Source organism: Salvelinus namaycush, chromosome 29, assembly GCF_016432855.1.
Source record: "Salvelinus namaycush isolate Seneca chromosome 29, SaNama_1.0, whole genome shotgun sequence".
Classification (NCBI taxonomy): Eukaryota; Metazoa; Chordata; class Actinopteri; order Salmoniformes; family Salmonidae; genus Salvelinus; species Salvelinus namaycush.
Window position 1 is genome coordinate 12,720,061 of NC_052335.1, and position 22,206 is coordinate 12,742,266.

The 22,206-nt window shown below is 40.2% G+C and overlaps 1 protein-coding gene across 3 annotated transcripts in view; it reads right to left on the bottom strand.

The window, feature by feature from the left end:
- Positions 1 to 22,206, bottom strand: part of itpk1a (inositol-tetrakisphosphate 1-kinase a) — a 66,581-nt gene that overhangs the window by 9,559 nt on the left and 34,816 nt on the right. For all 3 annotated transcript variants that reach the window (XM_038968261.1, XM_038968260.1, XM_038968262.1), the window contains 2 exons: positions 19,142 to 19,264; positions 11,296 to 11,413 (listed from right to left, as the gene is read on the bottom strand). In XM_038968261.1, the coding sequence (XP_038824189.1) occupies positions 11,296 to 11,413; positions 19,142 to 19,264 (241 nt within the window). The remainder of the gene's footprint in view (positions 1 to 11,295; positions 11,414 to 19,141; positions 19,265 to 22,206) is intronic.

Here is a 22,206-nt window from a genome sequence, read left to right on the forward strand (position 1 = left end):
GAAAAATAACGTTCCCATTGTAAGCTGCCTATTTCTCAGGTCCAGATGCTAGAATATGCATATAATTGATAGAGTAGGATAGAAAACTCTAAAGTTTCCAAAACTGTCAAAATATTGTCTGTGAGTATAACAGAACTGATTTTGCAGGCGAAAACCTGAAGAAATCCAACCCGGAAGTGACTTCTATTTAGAAAAATCACTGTTCCATTGCTTGCCTTTCGTCCATTTAAAGGGATATCAACCAGATTCCTTTTCCTGTGGCTTCCTCAGGGCGTGAACAGTCTTTAGACATAGTTTCAAGCTTTTATTTTGAAAAATTAGCGAGATTTATCAAAACGCGTCAGTGGATAGGCGGATGTCCCTCCATTAGTTGTTGCGCCAGACACTCGTTGCTCGACATTTTCTTTCTCTCCAGTATTGAATAGTTTACAGTCCGGTTGAAATATTATCGATTATTGATGTTAAAAACAACCTGAGGATTGATTATTAAAAACGTTTGACATGTTTTTACGACCTTTACGGATACTATATGGAATTTCCGTCAAGCCTTGATGACTTGCCTAAGGCTGTGGAATACTGAACATAACACGCCAAACAAATGGAGGTATTTTGATATAAAAAAAATCTTTATTGAACAAAAGGAACATTTATTGTATAACTGTGAGTCTCGTGAGTGCAAACATCCGAAGATCAAAGGTAAGCGATTCATTTTATTGCTTTTCTGGCTTTCGTGACCATTCTACATGGCTGCTAGGTGTTCTTACTGTTTTGTCTAGTGATCGATAAACTCACAAACGCTTGGATTGCTTTCGCTGTAAAGCATATTTTCAAAATCTGACACGATAGGTGGATTAACAACAAACTAAGCTGTGTTTTGGTATATTTCACTTAAATATTTTTAGTAGTTTTTTAAAATTTGGCACTCTGCAATTCAGCGGTTGTTTACGAAAATGATCCCGATTCTAAAGGGATCCGTGCGTCAAGAAGTTAATCAGTTAGAGAAGATGTAACAATCCTTTGCTGTGCTATGCGTTTAACCATGTGCTTGTCTGTTGGAGTTGAGACCGCGTGAAAACAATTACTTTAAAATCACACTAAAAAGGTCAACTGCTACAGCGCTTTAGCTCTCTCCAAGATCTCCTCTTCCTTCTAAGGTCTCAAGGGAGCTGTTCAGCTGTGATGGCGTCGAGTCCCGCCGTCTTTGGTGCAGCTGTTTCTAGCAGAGCACGCAAAAAGACTGCTTGCTTTGCAACATTTTCACTCTCTTTGTGGTTTGTCTAACCGGTCTCTGTCTCCATCAACCCTTTCATTCTCAGTTGAGGTTGTAATCTCTCCTCTCCCTCCATACCTCTCTCCCCCAGTCCCTCCCACTCTCTCCCCATAACTATTTTCCTTTATCTCTTTCTCTCTCTCATTATGCTCCTCTGGCGTCATCTAGGCGTCCAGTGGTATGTTTATATTTGCTCACTGTGACCCTCGATCTCTGTTTCAGTATGTGTTTTTATAAGCCAGGGACAGGCGGTGGGGCACCTCTTAGCAAGGACGCCATGGCTACAAGCCTTGTCACCCAGCCATGCAAAGACCCCGAGACATACGAGGGCCTTGGGGCAGAGCGCACTCACAAACACAAGCCTCGTTCACATTACCTATTAGCGCTCCGATCATTGCGCCGGATGTCATGCCTTTCAAAAATGGGGACATCCACAACGGATTGGAAACGCAACGCCCCCTTGCGGTTGAAGGCTCCGTTGCGAGACGGACGCCACATACTTTGACATTTTTCTAACTTTGCATCATCTTCAGTCCAGCCAGAGTCTGACGAAGAACAGGAAGCTACCAAACCACAGAAGATTAAAATATGGTTTTCGGTGATGGCTTTATGGGATAGCTAGCAACTTGCAAACAGTTAACCATTCCTATAAGTGAGTACTATTTTAAATCGTAACGTGAAATACACTTTGGCTGTCATGCCAATTATATGACTGTTTAAGTTTGTGCAGATAATGACTATTTTTAATTGGAGGTCGCTAGCTACAATGGCATCTTCAACCTAACTAGCTAGCAGCTCTGCAGTGCAAGCTAGCTTGACTTGCTATAAAGTTAGGAAAACAAGTATGAAAAACTAAAATCATGTTTTATTTTCACTGGAAACAATATATTTATCCTGTCTTGATTGATAAGGTCATATTTTGCAATCCCCAAAATAAAATGCAATCTCTGACGAGACTGGCTCTCCATCTTGCGTTACAAACATTACACTTATCCGTAAAGATTACGTACGGCTTAATTAAATGTCATGATGGAAACGGGGCAACAGATACACCACTATTCAGACAGACACAGAAAGATTGCACTCTCACTGAGATAGATATCTATCTATGTGTCTTGCTAGCTGTCACTCAAAAGGCAAGGGGCTGAAGCTCATTGGCTGAAACTCAAATTGTTAGGGGACTGTACCATGTGGAATAAATGTAGGGGAAATGGTGCCACACAGCTTCCAGAAAACAGTCACTTTCAAACTAGGAATTTCTTGGCTAACTGAGGTAGATAAAACAGTAAATTCTGCTCGTAGATCATACTAGTCACCAAAGTACCGGAGAATGTCTTTAAGGGGTTTATGTAAGAAGATAGTCTTCCATCCTCACAATCCACAAGGTTCCCAATTATCGACCATTGCAGGATTAAGTGCTCCATCTTGAAAACTTGACTGCTGACATTTTGGCACAACAGTGGACATATTTTTTGCACACTTCGAGCATTTAATTGAGCCTGCCCAGAGTATCATATTGGCGGGTTTAATTACCAAATATCCTTCAAGTCCACTTGACATGTAAAGCCTGACTCCGGATTAAATAAATAACCTCTACTACCCATTTTAGAAATATAAGGCAACATTTATATGATCCCCTTTCAAACAGCCCCTTATTTACATGTATACCCCTTATACATATAACTGGCAAATTGGGAAGCGTGGGGTGTGTTAAACCATGGGGCCGTTTGCATTTCAAATTAGGGAAGTGTTACACAATGGAAGTGTTAATTAATGTACCTGCAAAAAAAGCAGATACCCATTCACACAGACCCAAAACCTGGATTTTTGTTACAAGGTCTGTGAAAATGCAGGAATCATGACTAGGTATTGATGGGATTTAATTTAACATGTTTCTTACCCCCTAATAAAAGAGCTCTATTTGTGTCTCATATGACCATATCGCCCGGTTCCAATCCAAATGCCAATGCCGTTTAGCAAACTCCAGGCGTTCACATTTGTTGGTTGCTCTCATAAGCTTTTATTCTGGCAACCCTTCCAAATAACGTATTGGCATGGAGGTGGAGTCTAAATGTAGATTTTTGGGTCTCCAAAGTTCTGAAATTATCCAACTTTGGCTCCTGGAATTTTCTTTGCTTCCCAAACAATCTTCCTCACTGTGCGTGCGGACAAGATACACTTGCGTCCAATGCCAGGTAATTTTACCACTGATCCAGTGGTTTTAAATCGCTTAATTTTTGCGTGTATAAAGTGTATAAATCAAGCAATGGGTACCCCAAAATGGCTAAATAAAATAAAAGGTCAACAACCATGTCACTTTTCGTTTGTGAGTTCTTTCCCTATTCCCCATTGTGATGGATGACCAAAAGGATTTTACTTAAGTGTTACCTAATTTTTATAGCCCAGTGAAACAGGAAACCATGGAATACCACAATACAGTTCCTTAAAATGAGAATAACTTCCAAGTAGCATTTTTATGCAAATGTAATTGTTTGATTTTATTTATAAGAATCTTATAATTGACACCAACATGTAACTGTATCCCTAATTTATTCAAGTGTTTCCTTTAGTTTGGCAAAGTATATTGAAGATCTTAACCCAATTGAACACAAGCGCCTGAGACAGCGTTTCCACCACCATCAACAAAACACTAAATAATGGAATTTCTCATGGAAGAATATTGGAGGGATGCGACACCCGAGTTCCAGACACTTGTAGAATCTATGCCAAGGCACATTGACGCTGTTCTGGCAACTCGTGGTGACCCAACACCCTATTAAGATATTATGTTGGTGTTTACTTTATTTTGACAGTTACCTGTATCTTTTTACTTATTAAACATGTTTTTTTACTAGATTACCTGTAGTTTTTCATGTCTGTCTAATTGTGAAATGAAAAAAAGAGATTATTAAAATGAGCATACAATATAGCTCAGTATTTCTAGTATTTTTTGCTCATATTAATCATCTAGGTTGGCAATAATTTTGGAGGGGACATATACAAAAAAAAGCTGGTATGGTAAAATAGTCGGATTGGGGGGGGGGGGGGGGGGGGGGGGGGGGGGGGCGCAGATACACACATGAGCAAAGGTATGTTCTAATAGTGGTAAACAAAAGCTAAGTAAATAAAACAAACAACTAGGCCTGAACACATAAGAGATAATCCATTTTCGGATATACGAGAGAGAGATTGGCCAGACAGATAATTCTTGTGGGTGTCCAAAGTGATGAGATATTAGCTTCAGATGTAGCTTTTTTTCTGAACCTGGAAATATGTACAAGCAGTTCAGTGGCAGCTTGCCATCTCGCTGTACCTCTGAAATACCCTCAGAGTTGCAAAGTTTTGTTCCAGCCCATCACAAGCACACATTTTTCTTACCTGAACCAGGTGTGTTAATACTGGGCAATGATAGTTGAGACGGTTAATATTAAAAATCAAGGGCCGGGATTCAAAGCTATAACCTACTCTTAAAAGGCAATTTACAGTTGAGCTAGAATGCGCAGTCTCCGTAAATGTCAGGGAAAATGCCTTTAAAAAAAGGTGCATTGTCAGTTGTATGGTGACCTGCGCTATAGCACGCCTTAGATTGAATCCCAGCCAAGATCAAGGACTTAGCCAGCTAACAGTTCTGCCCTAAAAAGCAAAAGACCAGTAACTGCACATTATTGAAATGTTTTATACATTAAATAGATGCTTTATCAAGTGGACAAGTGTTGGAGAATATGGGGGTGGGGGGGGGGGGTAGTAACTGGAGAAAGTTAGTGAAACCAAGGAAAAAAAGCAGCCATCCAGAAGGCGATGTCAATACATGTAGTGCATCAATACATAGTGCATCAAAGCTGGGACTGAGAAACAGCTTCTATCTCAAGGCCATCCCTGTTAAACAGCCACCACTAGCCGGCTTCTGCCCAGTACCCTTCCCTGAAGTTAGTCACTGTCTAGCCGGCTACCACCCAGTTACTCTACTATGCACCTTAGAGACTGCTGCTCTATATACATAGTCATGGAACACTGGTTCCTTGAATACTGTTTACATACTGTTTAACCCACTTCATATGTAAAGTATATACACTGTATTCTAGTCAAGGCCTATCTCATTTAACTATTGCTGTACATATACTATTCTTCAGATAGAATATGTAGATGTAGTATATCCATATCTATACACAACCAGTCAAAAGTTTGGACACACTCATTCTAGGGTTTCTGTATTTTTACTATTTTCTACATTGAGGAATAATAGTGAACACAAAACTATGAAATAACACATATGGAATCATGCAGTAACCCCCCCCCCAAAAAGTGTTAAACAAATCTAAATAGATGTAATATTCTTCAAAGTAGCCACCCTTTGCCAAGAGTGTGCAAAGCTGTCATCAAGGCACTCAACCAGCTTCATGAGTTATTCACCTGGAATGCATTTTAATTAACAGGTGTGCCTTGTTAAACGTTAATTTGTGCAATTTCTTTCCTTCTTAATGCATTTGAACCAATCAGTTGTGTTGTGACAAGGGTGGTACACAAAATATAGCCCAATTAAGTAAAAGACCAAGTCCATATAATGGCAAGAACAGCCCAAATAAGCAAAAAGAAACAACATTCCATCATTACTTTTGACATGAATGTCAGTCAACACGGAACATTTCAAGAACTTTTAATTTCTTCAACTGCAGTCGCAAAAACCATTAACCGTTATGATGAAACTGGCTCTCACGAGGACCACCACAGGAAAGGAAGAGCCAGAGTTACCTCTGCTGCAGATTATAAATTCATTAGGGTTAACTGCACCTCAGATTGCAGCCCAAATAAATGCTTCAGAGTTCAAGTAACAGACATTTCTCAACATCGACTGCTCAGAGGAGACTGTGTGAATCAGACCTTCATGGTCGAATTGCTGCAAAGAAACCACTACTAAAAAGGACACCAATAGGAAGAGACTTGGTTGGGCCAAGAAACACGAGCAATGGACATTAGACCTGTGGAAATCTGTCCCAAACATTGAATTTAGCAATTGTTTCAAAACATCTCCTGCCATGTCACTGATGCATTGTGAAAGTGTTTTATGAAGACATTGTCTGTATAGTTTTTTTGGCTTTTTCCCCCAGCACTGTCCCAGTCATATTCACGGGAGCAGGAAGAATTAAGTCCTCCACAATAGTATGGGGCTTGCCTGTCCTAGCCACTCGGTAGCTCACCTTAGAAGACGCTTCTAGCCCCTTCATATTAATAGTTTGATGAGTCCAAATAGAGATTTTTGGTTCCAACCACCGTGTCTTTGTGAGACGCATAGTAGATGGTGACACTGCAGTAATTTATTTAGAGTTCAAGTCACACTTTACCAGCATGGCTACCACAGCATACTGCAGTGATACGCCTCCAACTGGTTTGCGCCTAGTGGGACTATCATTAGATTGTCAACAAGACAATGATCCAAAACACACCTCCAGGCTATGTATGGTCTATTTGACCAAGGAGAGTGATGAGTGCTGCATCACAGGACCTGGCCTCCACAACCACCCGTCCTCAACCCAATTGAGATGGTTTGGGAGGAGTTGGACCGCAGAGTGAAGGAACAGCAGCCAACAAGTGCTCAGCAAATGGGAACTACTTCAAGGCTGTTGGAAAAGCATTCCTCATGAAGCTGGTTGAGAGGATGCCAAGAGTGTGTAAAGCTGTCATCAAGGCAAAGGGTGGATACTTTGAAGAATCTCAAATATATTTAGATTTGTTTAAACACTTCTTTGGTTACTACATGTTTCCATATGTGTTATTTCAGTTTGTCTTCACTATTATTCTACAATGTAGAAAATAGTAAAAATAAAGAAAAAACCTTGAATGAGTAGGTGTCCAAACTTGTTTGGTACTGTACATACAGTGCATTCGGAAAGTATTCAGACACCTCGACTTTGTCCACATTGTTACGTTACAGCCTTATTCTAAAATGGATTAAATTGCCCCCCCCCCCCCATACAGCATAAAAAAATTACATTTACATAGGTATTCAGACCCTTACTTGGTACTTTGTTGAAGCACCTTTGGCAGAGATTACAGCCCTGAGTGTTCTTGGGTATAACGCTACAAGCTTGGCACACCTGTTTTTGGAGAGTTTCTCCCATACTCTGCAGATCCTCTCAAGCTCTGTCAGGTTGGATTGAGAGTGTCACTGCACAGCTATTTTCAGGTCTCTTCAGAGATGTTCGATCAGGTGCAAGTCCAGGCTCTGGCTGGGCCCCTCAAGGAAATTCAGAGACTTGTACCGAAACCACTCCTTGGCTGTGTGCTTAGGGTCGTTGTCCTGTTGGAAGGTGAACCTTCGCCCCAGTGAGGTCCTGAGCGCTCTGGAGCAGGTTTTCATCAAGGATCAAGGATTTTGCTTTGTTCATCTTTCCCTCGATCCTGACTAGTCTCCCAGTCCCTGCCACTGAAAAACATCCCCACAGCATGATGCTGCCATCCACTACCATGCTTCACCGTAGGGATGGTGGCAGGTTTCCTCCAGACGTGATGCTTGGCATTCAGGCCAAAGAGTTCCATCTTAATTTCATCAGACCAGATAATCTTGCTTTTCTCATGCTTTTTGGTACCCTTCCCCAGATCTGTGCCTCGACACAATCATGTCTCGGTTCTCTACGGACAACTCATTCAACCTCATGGCTTGGTTTTTGCTCTGACATGCACTGTCAACTGTGGGACCTTATATAGACAGGTGTGTGCCTTTCCAAATCAATTGAAATTTACCACAGGTGGAATCCAATCAAGTTGTAGAAACAGCAAAGATGACAGGATGCACCAGAGCTCAATTTCAAGTCTCATTGTAAAGGGTCAGAATACTTGTGAACAAGGTATCTTATTTTTTATAAATGTGAAAATGTTTCTCAGAACCTGTTTTCGCTTTGACATTATGGGGTGTTGTTTGTAGACTGATGAGGAAGGGGCTTGAATACTTTGACATTGCTCATCCTAATATTTCAATATTTCTTAATTCCATTATTTTACTTTATAAAATGTGTGTATGGTTGTGTGTTCGATATTACTGCACTGTTCGAGCTAGGATCACAAGCATTTCGCTACACCCACAATAACATCTGCTAAATGTGTATGCGACCAATGAAAGTTGATTTAACTGCACTCACATCAGTTATTGCTTTTTTACTTGGTTTCACCAAGCTAAGGGCTGCAGTTACTACGGTTTACCTTGGTATTATTTATTGTTCTTTGCTGACACAAGTAACAAACTATATGACACTGACAGACAAACAAATAAGTACACAAAGGCGGAGGTAGCGGTCCTGCTGCTGGGTTGTTGCCCTCCTACGGCCTCCTCCACGTCTCCTGATGTACTGGCCTGTCTCCTGGTAGCGCCTCCATGCTCTGGACACTACGCTGACAGACACAGCAAACCTTCTTGCCACAGCTCGCATTGATGTGCCATCCTGGATGAACTGCACTACCTGAGCCACTTGTGTGGGTTGAAGACTCCGTCTCATGCTACCACTAGAGTGAAGCACCGCCAGCATTCAAAAAGTGACCATAACATCAGCCAGGAAGCATAGGAACTGAGAAGTGGTCTGTGGTCACCACCTGCAGAACCATTCCTTTATTGGGGGTGTCTTGCTAATTGCCTATAATTTCCACCTTTTGTCTATTCCATTTGCACAACAGCATGTGAAATTTATTGTCAATCAGTGTTGCTTCCTAAGTGGACAGTTTGATTTCACAGAAGTGTGATTGACTTGGAGTTACATTGTGTTGTTTAAGTGTTCCCTTTATTTTTTTGAGCAGTATATATATATATATATATGTGTGTGTGTGTGTGTGTGTGGTTATTCCAGCCCAGCACTAACAAACCTTGAATGGATGACTGGCTCATGCATAGATCCTTTCATATTACTTCTACACTTCACTGTAAGTGTGCGCTTAACCACCTTTTACCAGTAGCTTTTAGCAAAAAACTTTCAACCTAAATTGGATTTTGAGGATTCTTAAGAGGTTTTATAAGAACGACTGGTTCCAGATCTGTATGTATTTTAGCCAACTCCTCAGACTATTAACATTCCATACATGGCTGGCGGTGATATTCCGATCAATATTTCTTGAATGCTAAAACCCCTGAAGGGATCAAAAAGTTGGCCCTTTGTAATAATATAATCGCGTGGAAAGTAACATTTAAAGTTAGGCCTACCAGAGAAAAATGTAAAGAACACCAAAAAAAAAAAAAAAAAAAAAAGAGTAAACTTGGCGCTAAATAGACGATGTAATGCGCTGATATGACCCGGAGAATGTTAATTCTGTGCGTTGATAGGAGTCTAAAAGCCTTCAAGTAGCCTCTTACATAAAGCCACAGTTTAAGCGAGTGTTATCGGCTTTTACCCAGGATCCTATTCTCTCCCGTCTGTACTGTTACCGGCTAATTGCCATGGAAGTGGTTGCCTGGGAGAAGGACAGCCACAGAAAACACTTCGCTCACTGCGGAGGTATTTTTAAATAGAATTGTGGAGCTGGAGCCAAGACCCACGGTTCACCTCACACTACCCCAGGTCGAGTGCACTTACTCTGGAAGTTCAGTCCTGGAGGTCAGCTGGATAGGGTAGTCACTAAGGGATCATTTTATTTGTAGGTATTAGGTAACTTAGTATTTTCAGTAGTCTATGTAGCTCGTTTCTCAAAAAGGTGCAATGAGCTATTATGAATGCTTATACAGCCGCATGTTTTATAATTCATATTACCACGAGGCTTTATCAATGCATCTTCAAATCAAGTTGTTTTAATTAAAAACAGTATTTTAAATATTATTCAAGTTGTTGAGGGGAGAGTACATAATAAACTCATTAATTTCATTTAGTTTAAGTAAGATCCATAAACAAAATGTCTCTCTTACAAGTCATGCCACTTGATGTAAAAGTACCAATAGATTCTGCCGAATTGACTGGTCAGAGTACACAGCTCTCCCATCATTTAGAGGATAGATTGGTCACAGAAACGATCCTAATTTACTTATTAACTTATTATCTACAAATAGGTACACATAGAAACTAGCCTTACTTCCATACGATAACCAGTGTTTGAATTGGGCTGGTGCAAACACCTCGATTGTTCTATTGTTTGAAGACCGGCAGCTCATAAAATATTCACTCTTAAATATGAACACGTACTGCAAAATATAAAATGGAGTACCAGCACCTAAAGTGAGCACAGAGTCTGACACCGTTTTCATTCAACTTCAAGCACAGACTATAAAACACTGTCATGCCAGAGCCTATGACTGCATACCAAATTGCACCATATTCCCTACATAATGCACTACTTTTGACCAGCACCCATAGGGCACTGGTCAAAAGTAATGCACCATGTAGGAAATAGGGTCTCATTTGGGATTCACAGTATGTGCCTACGGAGCTAGCAACGCTAACCCTTCGGCCTCTTCAACCCTGATCCCTTTTGTTTAGCTAGTTTGGGAATGCCCCCATGGCGCAGGACAAAAGACGAGCCACTCTGCAGTTTTCATACACACTCCGTGAATAAACCCACCCTAAGCCACACATTTCCCTTGTGCAAAGCCCCAAAATGAAGCCTGCCTTTCGACATCCAGCCCGGGACAAAAGTCTTACGGAAAGTGCCGGGCTCATGTAGGTAGCCAGTAGCAACATGAACACAGGCCAGGGAGGGCTTCCTGTATTTTGGAATTCCAGGCTTTCCCAACCCAAAGGGAAACAATTCATACACGCACGCACACGCACACAAACACAGATGGCATTGCCAGTTATGAGAAGGTGTGTTAGTCCCAGGCCAGAGGTAAACAGAGCAAGTGCATAACACACAGTATGTGAGTAACTGATTTGAATGTTACTTATGTCGATGCTATGACGTAAAACTCACAAAGGCTTAACAGAATGTCTAGGCAAGTGACTGTGTAGTGTCTATGTTTTGGGATATGTGAATGCATGGCAGTGTGGATTTGTGATAGTTTTTGTGTGTACGCGTGTCAGTTTGTGTGTGTACTTTGGGTGCCAGTCCCGTCTCTATACCTTTCATGCAGTCTTCAAGCCTGCGGATGAGCTGGTAGGACTTGCAGCGGTCCAACAAGGTCCTAATGGCCGGCAGCGGGTCCAGAACCACCATTTCAGGATGGGTGTCGATGTAATCCTGAAGACAGTCCCAAAAAAACATCAGGTATGTATTCAATAGTGCACACCGCAGCAACACACTTTGCAACAAACAAAAAACACCACAAGGCCATGTTTATTAGGCACCAAAAACTGAGCGGGACTTCCTGGACTTGTACAATAAGAAACGCACATTTTCATTTTCAATTGCAAATAGTTAAAATATTCTGCACCCTAATGAACATTTCTCAATTATATTACAGCCTCAGCAAGCCTTAAAGCAACAAAGCCACATTTGATGAATCTGAAGAATGTTTACGTAAATGTATACTAGACTTCAGAAAGTATACAGGTGACTTCCAAGTTAACCTTTTTGTAGTCTAACAAATAACAACCGTTTTTGTACTGTTCTGTTCTCCACTTGTGCTAGCACAGTAGAGGCCATCTATTTTCATGTCTGTGCTTTTATGTATTAGTATCTCTGTACGCACTTCAACAATCAAAAAGGAACTCCATGTAATCAAGTACATTTGAAATGAAAGGCTTGGCTACTGGCCAATTTAGCGTGTTGCCATTTCGAGCGCCCATTTTCGCCCTCATCTAATGTCAATGAAACCTTAAAAGGAGACGAAGAGGGAGGAGAGGAATTTTGTTTGTTTTTCTGAGACTACAGGTGTGTAAAGCAACGCCTCCAGGAACAACTAAGGGTGAAAACATGTATTCATATGGCGTAGTGCATATTACCTAATGTTTACAAGATGAGAGTGCAGGGAAATCCACGTGATATAAAAACAGGTGGCTAAATTTACCATCCTTTTGTTTATGACATTCCTTGGTCTGTTTTGGTAAACAGTGAGGTCCAAAAGCATTTGGACAGTGACACATTTGTCTGTACTCCAACACAATGACATTAAAGTGAAGACTGTCAGCTTTAATTCAAGGCCATTTTCATCGATATCGGGTGAACCATTTTGAAAGAAAAGCATTTTTTGGGCATTGTTCCCCGCATCTTAAGGGACCAAAAGTATTGGGACAAATTCACGTTTTAAAGTAATCAAAAGTTTAGTATTTGGTCCCATATTCCCAGCATGCAATGACTACATCAAGCTTGTGACTCTACAAACTTGTTAGATGCATTTGTAGTATGTTTTGTTTGTGTGTCAGATAATTGTGTGCCCAATAGAAATTAATGGTAAATAATGTATAGTGTCATTTTGGAGTCACTTATTATAAATAATATATTTCTAAACACATATAGATTCATCTGGATGCTACCATGATTATGGGTAATCCTGAAAGAATTGTGAATAAAGATGAGTGAGAAAGTTAAACATAAACATGCTAAGCATTTTTCTGTCTTGGGGGTATGATCTTTGTGCCTCTAACTTTCTCACGATTCATTCAGGATTATTCGCAATCATGGTAATATCCACATTAATGTAATCCCACGTGATATAAAAAAAATTGCAAATGCATCCAACAGGTTTATAGTCACAAGCTTGATGTCATTATGTGCTAGGAATATGGGACCAAACACTAAACTTGACCACTTTAATAGACATAAGTGAATTTGTCCCAATACTTTGTTCAAAAAGTGCTGTAAATTTCTAAACGGTTCATCCAATATGGATGAAAATACCCTCAAAGAAAGCTGACAGTCATTGTATTATTTAAAATCCGAAGTGCTGGAGTAGTGTCACTGTCCAAATACTCTTGTACCTCACTGTATGAAAGAAACTCGGCTCTAATCCCTGTGCCTTAGACATATCAACTTCAAAAACCGTGCCCCTTTAAACTTTAAAGGGAAATTTTACTCCACAATCAGAAGTTGTCAGATGTTTTCAGGCCTGAAAAGCAGTCCACATCCCATGTCATCAGATGAATGAAACATGATAAGTACAGACAAACTGGAAATAACACAGTTCTTATCTTTTCCATTAGTTTTATTGTGGCACGTAGCTGGATCTACAAAACAGCTGGCCTGGGACATGGACTCCCTCTGACAGACTACTTTTGACGTCTGAAAACATCTGCTAAAATGTGATTTGAGTGCAATGGCTCTTTAAACGAATGAGGGGGTCCAGGGTAAACATTCAAATTAATGACCATTAAAGAAACTAAATGGGAGTCATTAGTCATATAAAGCTGAAAATAGGCCTATAAACCAAATCCAAGTTTGCTGAGGACCATTAAACGTGTCAAGCTTTTAAAAATGGACCAGACTTTATCATGTGGAACTGAAAACAAATTCTGCATTAAAGTATGCCATATATCAGCTCTAGGTTTGTATAGTGTCTAGAGAAAAGAGGACTAAAGGAGTGGGTAAGTTTAAGGAGTCAATTACATGTGTTTTATGTAGATGTGGACAGCAGACCAGTGCACTGACTAAAACGCTCATGAAATTTAGAACTTGCGGTTTCCTTCCAATGTTTGGGATTTTATTAGGATCCCCATTAGAAAGCTAATGTGGTTCACTGCGATGCTAGGGAGTGTAACAGTGCATTCTGTTCTGCCACGTGAAAGACACAAACTAGCAACCTTCTGCACAACAACTCATGCAACCGTCTAGTCGGTCCCTCTGAGGGACAGATGACTCAAGGAAGGTGTGAGGTCACCGATGTACTCCACCCCAACATGCTATGTGCGACATGCACTACATTCACCACCCTTTGATCTTCCCCTACTCCTGCGAACCCCCCTACGGATTAGGTCACGGCTAGAGGTCAACCGATTATTTTTTTTCAACACCGATAACTATACCGATTATTGGAGGACCAAAAAAAGACGATACCGATTAAAATCGGCCGTATATATTTTATGTATTATATTAAGTTAAAATAGTGTTCACTGTTCATTCAGTATTGTTGTAAATGTAATGTATTATAATAAATGACATTTACAACAATACTGAATGAACAATGAACACTTATTTTTTAACTTAATACATAAATAAAATCAATTTAGTCTCAAATAAATAATGAAACATGTTCAATTTGGTTTAAATAATGCAAAAACACAGCGTTGAGAAGTAAAAGTGCACTATGTGCCATGTAAAAAAGCTAATGTTTAAGTTCCTTGCTCAAAACATATGAAAGCTAGTGGTTCCTTTTAACAGGAGTCTTCAATATTCCCAGTTAAGAAGTGTTAGGTTGTAGTTATTATAGGACTATTTCTCTCTATACCATTTGTATTTCATAGACCTTTGACTATTGGATGTTCTTATAGGCACTATAGTATTGCCAGCCTAATCTTGGGAGTTGATAGGCTTGAAGTCATAAACCGCGCTGTGCTTCAAGCATTGCGAAAAGCTGCTGGCATACGGAGGAAAGTGCCGTTTGAATAAATGCTTACGAGCCTGCTGCTGCCTACCACCGCTCAGTCAGACTGCTCTATCAAATCATAGACTTAATTATAATATAATAAAACACACAGAAATACGAGCCTTAGGTCATTAATAAATGGTCAAATCCGGAAACTATCATTTCGAAAACAAAACGTATATTCTTTCAGTGAAATACGGAACCGTTCTGTATTTTATCGAACGGTTGGCAACCCTAAGTCTAAATATTACTATTACATTGCACAACCTTCAATGTTATGTCATAATTATGTAAAATTCTGGCAAATTAATTACGGTCTTTGTTAGGGAGAAATTGTCTTCACACAGTTCGCAACGAGCCATGCGGCCCAAACTGCTGCATATACCCTGACTCTGCTTACACTGAACGCAAGAGAAGTGACAATTTCAGGATCTACATTGATTATATGCAACACAGGACAAGCTACTTAAAATAGTAATATCAACCATGTGTAGTTAACTAGTAATTATGTTAAGATTTGTTTTTTTATAAGATAAGTTTAAAGCTAGCTAGCAACTTAACATGGCTCCTTGCAGCCTGCACTCACGTAACAGGTTGTCAGCCTGCCACGCAGTCTCCTCGTGGATTGCAATATAATCGGCTTCCAAAAATGACGATTACTGATTATGAAAACTTGAAAAATCAACCCTAATTAAATTGGCCATTCCGATTAAAATCGGTCGACCTCTAGTCACGGCTATTCAACTGGCGGCCCATGGGCTAGATCCGGCCCCTTTATCAATTTAGAATGGCCCTTTGATCAATTATCAACATTAATATAAAAATCCACACAAAAACATCGCTGCAAAAATCCAATGTTTAGTTCTAAAATGAGCCCTCGTTCAATATTCTCCAATAGGATCGTCTGTTTTCCTGTAGTCCCACCACTTAAGTGCTGTCAATCAATATCACCCAACGTACCAGTTACAGCCAAATCAGAGCTGCTAACATCAGCCATTTGCAGCTGCAAACATCTGGCGACACCACTCCACCAACATCGGTTGTTTCGTAGTCTGCTGAAAGACATGTCTGCTGAGCATCTTGATCAACTTCTACATAATGACATTAGGTCGCTAAGCAAGGGTAATGCTTTCAAAAGAGTAAGTGAGCTTAGGGAGGAGAAAGTTGCTTTTCTCCGTAATGGCCGTCACAAGCAAGCCAATACATATCTAGCAAAAATACTTGAGGGATAAAACAATTGACATGATTGGGGACTGCTTTTCAAAATAAGTGTTATTTTCTCCTCTGATTTGATCTCAAACAAAATGCTCAAATTCCCTACACTGAGGGCTCGAATTGGAGGGGGAAAAAAGGCAAAAAACATTTAACTTATTAGCTTAGGTTTTACACACAATCTCAGAAATCCTTAGCAGAGGCACCCCACGAAGACAAAACGACAGCCAAGCCTGATGGAAAGGAGAAAATGGGCAATCAACATTCACCTAGTTTCAGCAGAATATTATCTGTCGGGTAGCAAGCGCGCGCTGGTTGTCCCGTGGAGCAGCTCAGACAGCGGTAGTGTAGTTCAAATGAACTCATTTCTCATAATTGATTAAAAGAATGCATCAGTTATTCGTATGTCCTGCAACTTTGAAGTAGTAATGCCTGTTTGTGTGGCCCGTGTCTGTGTGCCAGTTAGCATGCCGAAAGTCATTTCTAAAGCTTTCACCCAAAACTTTGCCAATTAAATAATGTTTACTCCAAAGTAGGCCTACAGTGCCTTCAGAAATATTTTGTGGCAGTGATCTATACACAACACCCCATAATGTCAAAGTGGATTTATTTTGTTGAAATTTTTACACAAATGGCTCAAGTCAATAAGTATTCAACCCCTTTGTTATGGCAAGCCTAAAGAATGTTCAGGAGTAAAAGTGTCCAAATCACATAAGTTGTATGGACTCATTCTGCGTGCAATATTCTGCGGCTTTGTACCGCAAACATACAGTATCTGTAAGATCCCCAAGTCAAGTAGTTTATTTCAAAAATAGATGATTCAACCACAAAGACCAGGGAGGTATTCCAGTGTCTCGCAAAGGTCAGATTGGTTGATATGTAAAAATGTAAAAGCAGACACTGAATATCCCTGTGAGCATGGTGAAGTTATTAATTAGGCTTTGGATGGTGTATCAATACACTCACAAAAAAAAAGAGGTATCGTTCCTAACGCAGTTGCTGGAGAGGAAAGAAACCACTCAGGGATTTCACCATGAGGCCAATGGTGATTTAAAAAAAGTTGAGAGTTTAATGGCTATGATGGAAGAAAACTGAAGATGGATCAACATTGTAATTACTCCACAATACTAACCGAATACTGCTTTCACATAGGATTTACGGTATTTCGCCTGTACATTTTTTTGGGCAATGTATGACCCGCTTACAACAGGCTCATTTTTACCACATTCTTGCCTGCATACGCCTTCTATACCTCCCGTGAGCTTGCCGGCATGCCGGAAACAAGTGGTAGTTGTAGTGTGCAGATGTGGGTGGCCGTCCATTTTAATAAGTCCATAGAGAATATACACCATCAAAAATATTTCCATTATTACATTTATTTAGGCAGGTCCTATTTTCAAAAGAAGAGAAAGGTATATTTTGAGTTGAATTATGTTACTGGTCCGTGCAGCCTGTATGGAAATTAATAGTTATTTTGTTCATTAAAACAGACAAGACATACTACCGTGACCAGCTTTTGATCCACATTCACCTCTTTCCTACCTTCACCCTGCTTTGTTAGGGAGCAGGCATAGGGTCTCACGTTGAGTATCTTCATCATGATACCGATAGAAAATAATACCAATCTATTCTATATTTTCAAAAGCATTCGACTCATGTTCATATTTCACAACCTCCGTGGGCTTTTGGAGCTGCCTATACGCTATTGAGTAAAATCATAGGCCTGCACTTGATTTAGGCTACACTGTTGCATACTAAATGTTTCTGATAGATGAGCAAATTAATAGATGAGCTATACCACCTCCAAGTATTTGCCCAGACAGAAATATACAGACAGAGTCACTGAAACAAAATGACATTGATTAGGATATAATCCACTTGTTAAGCTAGATAACATGCTGGCAAAATGATCTGATCAGTGCTAATAAATGAGACAACTAGTCAAGATGATCATTAGCAGCACTCACCTCAGCTAACATTTACACAGCCTAATTGTAGCCTAACCAATATCCAAAAAATCTGACATTTATTGATTGCTCAAGACCCCATACTTGTCTCAAAGCAGAGCGAAACGATGGATGCAATCAATCAATTCAGGTGTGTCTAATGACAGTTTCATAATGCCATTAAACTTTTTGGTATTTTAATAGATGTCTTTCCATTCATCAAATAGAGGGTGCACAGTGCACTGTTTTAGATGCTGGAATTATTTTAGATTGGACTAACGTGCGCAGGTAGCCTACTTTTTGAAGTGATTTGTTTGACAAATCAGATGAATACATGTTCATGCCACATTAAAAAGGTAATATTTTTTACAGTTAAATTACTCATATTTACCATTAGGCCCATAAAAAAACATTTCACACATAGGTTCTATACGAGGAAAAATTCAAAAATCTACTTTCACCCATTGTAAATCACATGTAGAAAATGTCTGTACACCTGTAAATAACCTTTTTCAAATCTGGCCCCTGTAAGAATATAAAAAGGTAACTGCCAAAATAAAGGAAACACCAACAGTTTCTTCATTGGGCATTCGGCCACCACGAGCCAGAACAGCTTCAATGCACTTTGGCATAGATCCTACAAGTGTCTGGAGCTCTATTGGAGGGATGCGTTCTGGTGGTGGAAAACGCCGTCTCAGGTGACGCTCCAGAATCTCCCATAAATTGGGTTGCGCTCTGGTGACGACATTGTTTTCATGCACATCAACCCATTCAGTGACCACTCGTGCCTTGTGGATGGGTGCATTGGCATTCTATGGGGGCATAGCCATTGTAGCCAAAATAATGGCCAGAATAAATGGCCTGTCCAGCTTTTTTTATTTATCACCTGAAGCATGATGGGATGTTAATTGATAAATTAACTCAGGAACCACACTATGTGGAAGCACCGGCTTTCAATATACTTAGTATTCCTCATTTACTCAAGGGTTTCCATTATTTTGACAGTTACCTATAGTTGAATAAGAATGGATTAAGTCATGATTAGGAGAGCTCCTGCAGATAATCAATAAATCATATTTTATTATCACATTTATATCCAGGAACACCACAAACGTTCACCAAAATCTCAGAGCAAAATTACAGAAGGATGTAATCACTAAAGACATACCCCTCAAAGAGAAACATCCTACAGTACCTACAGACCCAGACCTGTCAGAGAACAACTTCCCCCATTAGGTGAAGAGCTTGTGATCCACCCTTACAATGTTTTAGCGGTGCCGATTGGCTTACCTGGACACTCTGCACCAATAGCAGGGCCTGCGTGTCATTCTGGTCTGCCAGAATGAGGTCCGCCAGCTTGTGGATGATGACATCCAGAGGGCCCTGCTCCTCCAGGGGCCGACTCAGATCCAGCTGCACACAGGGAGTGAGAGAGGGAGAAAGAGTGCTCAGAAGTTAGGCAAGATAAAAATCAAGACACCTTGTTTTATTAGTTGATAATATGGGGTCTGTTCCAAATGCACCCTATATAATGCACAACCTTTGACGAGAGGCCTATGGGTGATGAACACACTTTGGCCAATCCTTTGGGGTTTGACCCAACAGGTCAAAGACTTTGTTTTTGCTAAAATTAGGCCCGTTCAAAGCCTCCATTTCCCCCCCTCTCTCGCCAAAAACGATACGACCATATGGGCTTTACAGACTAGTTCTGGTAACAACAGCTGGGAGAAGAAAAAAGCAGCAAGGAACATTGTCTGCTTCCCAAATGACACTATTCCCTATATAGTGCACTACTTTTGACCAAGGTCCTGTCATTTGGGAGACATTATGTAAGGAGTAGGGACCCGGTCATATGGTCAATGGTCCAGCGCTGGCACCAAATAAAGGAGCACAAACAGACCACAGACCTACCAAGTCGTGGGATGAAATTGAGGGGGAACATTTTATTTGGGAGGCCTCTGGGGCCTGTTCCCTACAAGGCTCTAGTTTAATCAGGGAGAGGATGTCTGCATCCAAAATGGCACCCTATTCCTTATGTAGTGCACTACTTTATGGGCCGTGGTCAAAAGTAGTGAACTAAATATGGAATAGGGTGCTGTTAGGGACGCACAGTCTGGAAATGTTCTAGCGGCGGGATCAGAGCCTTCTTCTCGGCTGATTTAAGAAAACATAATCATGAGAAGGCAGGCAGAGAGAGGCTGGCTGATGAGTTCAGCTTGGGAACTCATCATGTAAGTTGAAGGTGTAGGGTAAAAAGTTGTCCCTAGACGCTGATCTTGGGTCAGTTTTGCATTTACCCCCACGAATGGTTAGGATTGGGGAAGCAAAGATGATCCTAGATTGGTACCGACGGGAAATTTCACCCCAGAGCCAAGACACTGTCATTCCTCATTGTGTCCTAAGTGAGACCGCAGAGAGTGGGTTTGTGTACAGAACTCCTTTTGGCAAAGGTTCTTAGGAACATGAAAGCCACCATTTGTAGCCGCCAGCACTGTGCATCTTCCAATTGATCAGGTTTGTAAACCGCACTGAGCAATTGAAGGGGAATGTGTGCATTAGCAAAGCCAACAACTTTCCAGAAAGTTCACACCCCTTGACTTTTACACATTTAGTTGTGTTGCAGCAATTTAAAATTGATTCAATTTAGATTTTTTTGTTCACTGGTCTACACATCCCATGATGTAAAAGTGGAATTATGTTTGAAACGGTCATAAATTAATTAAAAACAAATGTCGTGTCAAATATGCAACCCCGTTATGGCAAGCCTAAATAAGTTCAGGAATAAAAATGTGCTTAACAAGTCACATAAGTTGCAGGGACTCACTGTGTGCAATACTAGTGTTTAATATGATTTGAATGACTACCTCATCTCTATACCCTACACATACAGATAAGTGTAAGGTCCTTCAGTCGAGCAGTGAATTTCAAAACACAGATTCAACCAAAGACCATGGAGATTTTCCCCAATGCCTCGCAAAGGCACCTATTGGTAGATGGGTAAAACAAAAACAAAAAAGCAGACATTGAATATCCCTTTGAGCATGGTGAGGTTATTAAATTACACTTTGGATGGTGTATCATTACACCAAGTCACTACAAAGATACAAGCGTCTTCCCTAACTCAGTTGCCTTAACGGAAGAAAAGCACTCAGGATTTCACCATAAGTCCAAAGCAACTTAAAAACAGTTAGTTAAATGGCTGTGATAGTATTGTGGCGTAAATACAATGTTGTTGATCCATCCTTAGGAGAATACTAACCTAAATGACAGAGTGAAAAGGAAGCCTGTACAGAATACAAATATTCCAAAACATGCATCCTGTTTGCAACAAGGCACTAAAGTAATACAGTACTATATAAAAATGTAGGCAAAGCAATTAAAATTTTGTCCTGAATACAAAGTGTTACGTTTGGGCCAAATCCAATAAAACATTACTGAGTACCACTCCTCACATTTTCTAGCATAGTGGTGGCCGCATCATGTTATGGATATGCTTGTAATCGGTAAGGACTGGGCAGTTGTTTTTTTTATTTAAAAAAAAACCCAGAATGAGCTAAGCAGAGGCAAAATTCTAGGAGGAAAACCTGGTTGTCTGCTTTCTAACAGACACTGGGACACAAATTCACCTTTCAGCAGGACAATAACCTAAAACACAAGTACAAATCTACACTGGAGTTGCTTACCAAGACGACATTGAATGTTCCTGAGTGGCCTAGCTACAGTTTTGACTTAAAATCTATGGCAAGACTTGAAAATAGCCGTCTACAACCAACATGAGTTCTTGAATAACTTTTAAAGACTGTACAAATGTTGTACAATCCAGGTGTGTAAAGTGCTTAGAGACTTACTCAGAAAGACTCACAGCTGTATTTATTCATTTTATCTTTATTTAATCAGGTAGGCCAGTTGAGAACAAGTTCTCATTTACAACTGCGACCTGGCCAAGATTAAGCAGAGCAGTGTGACAAAAACAGAGTTACCTATGGGATAAACAAACATGCAGTCAATAACACAATAGAAAACTCTGTATACAGCATGTGCAAATGAAGTAAGGAGGTAAGGCTGCCAAAGGTGATTCTAACAGACTCATGGGTTTGAATACTTTTCGCATTTCATTTTCAATAAATAAGCAAAAATACTAGTTTTATCCATTTTGAATTCAGGCTGTAACAAAATGTGGAATAAGTCAAGGGGTATAAATACTTTCTAAGGGCACTGTACACCCAAACTAGACCATCATGTTGCGTGCGCTGAAAAAGAAATATACACATACGTTATTCAATAATTTCACCCATACTGCTCACCCGTGACCGAGCGTCTGCGGAAGTTTACATACACTTAAGTTGGAGTCATTA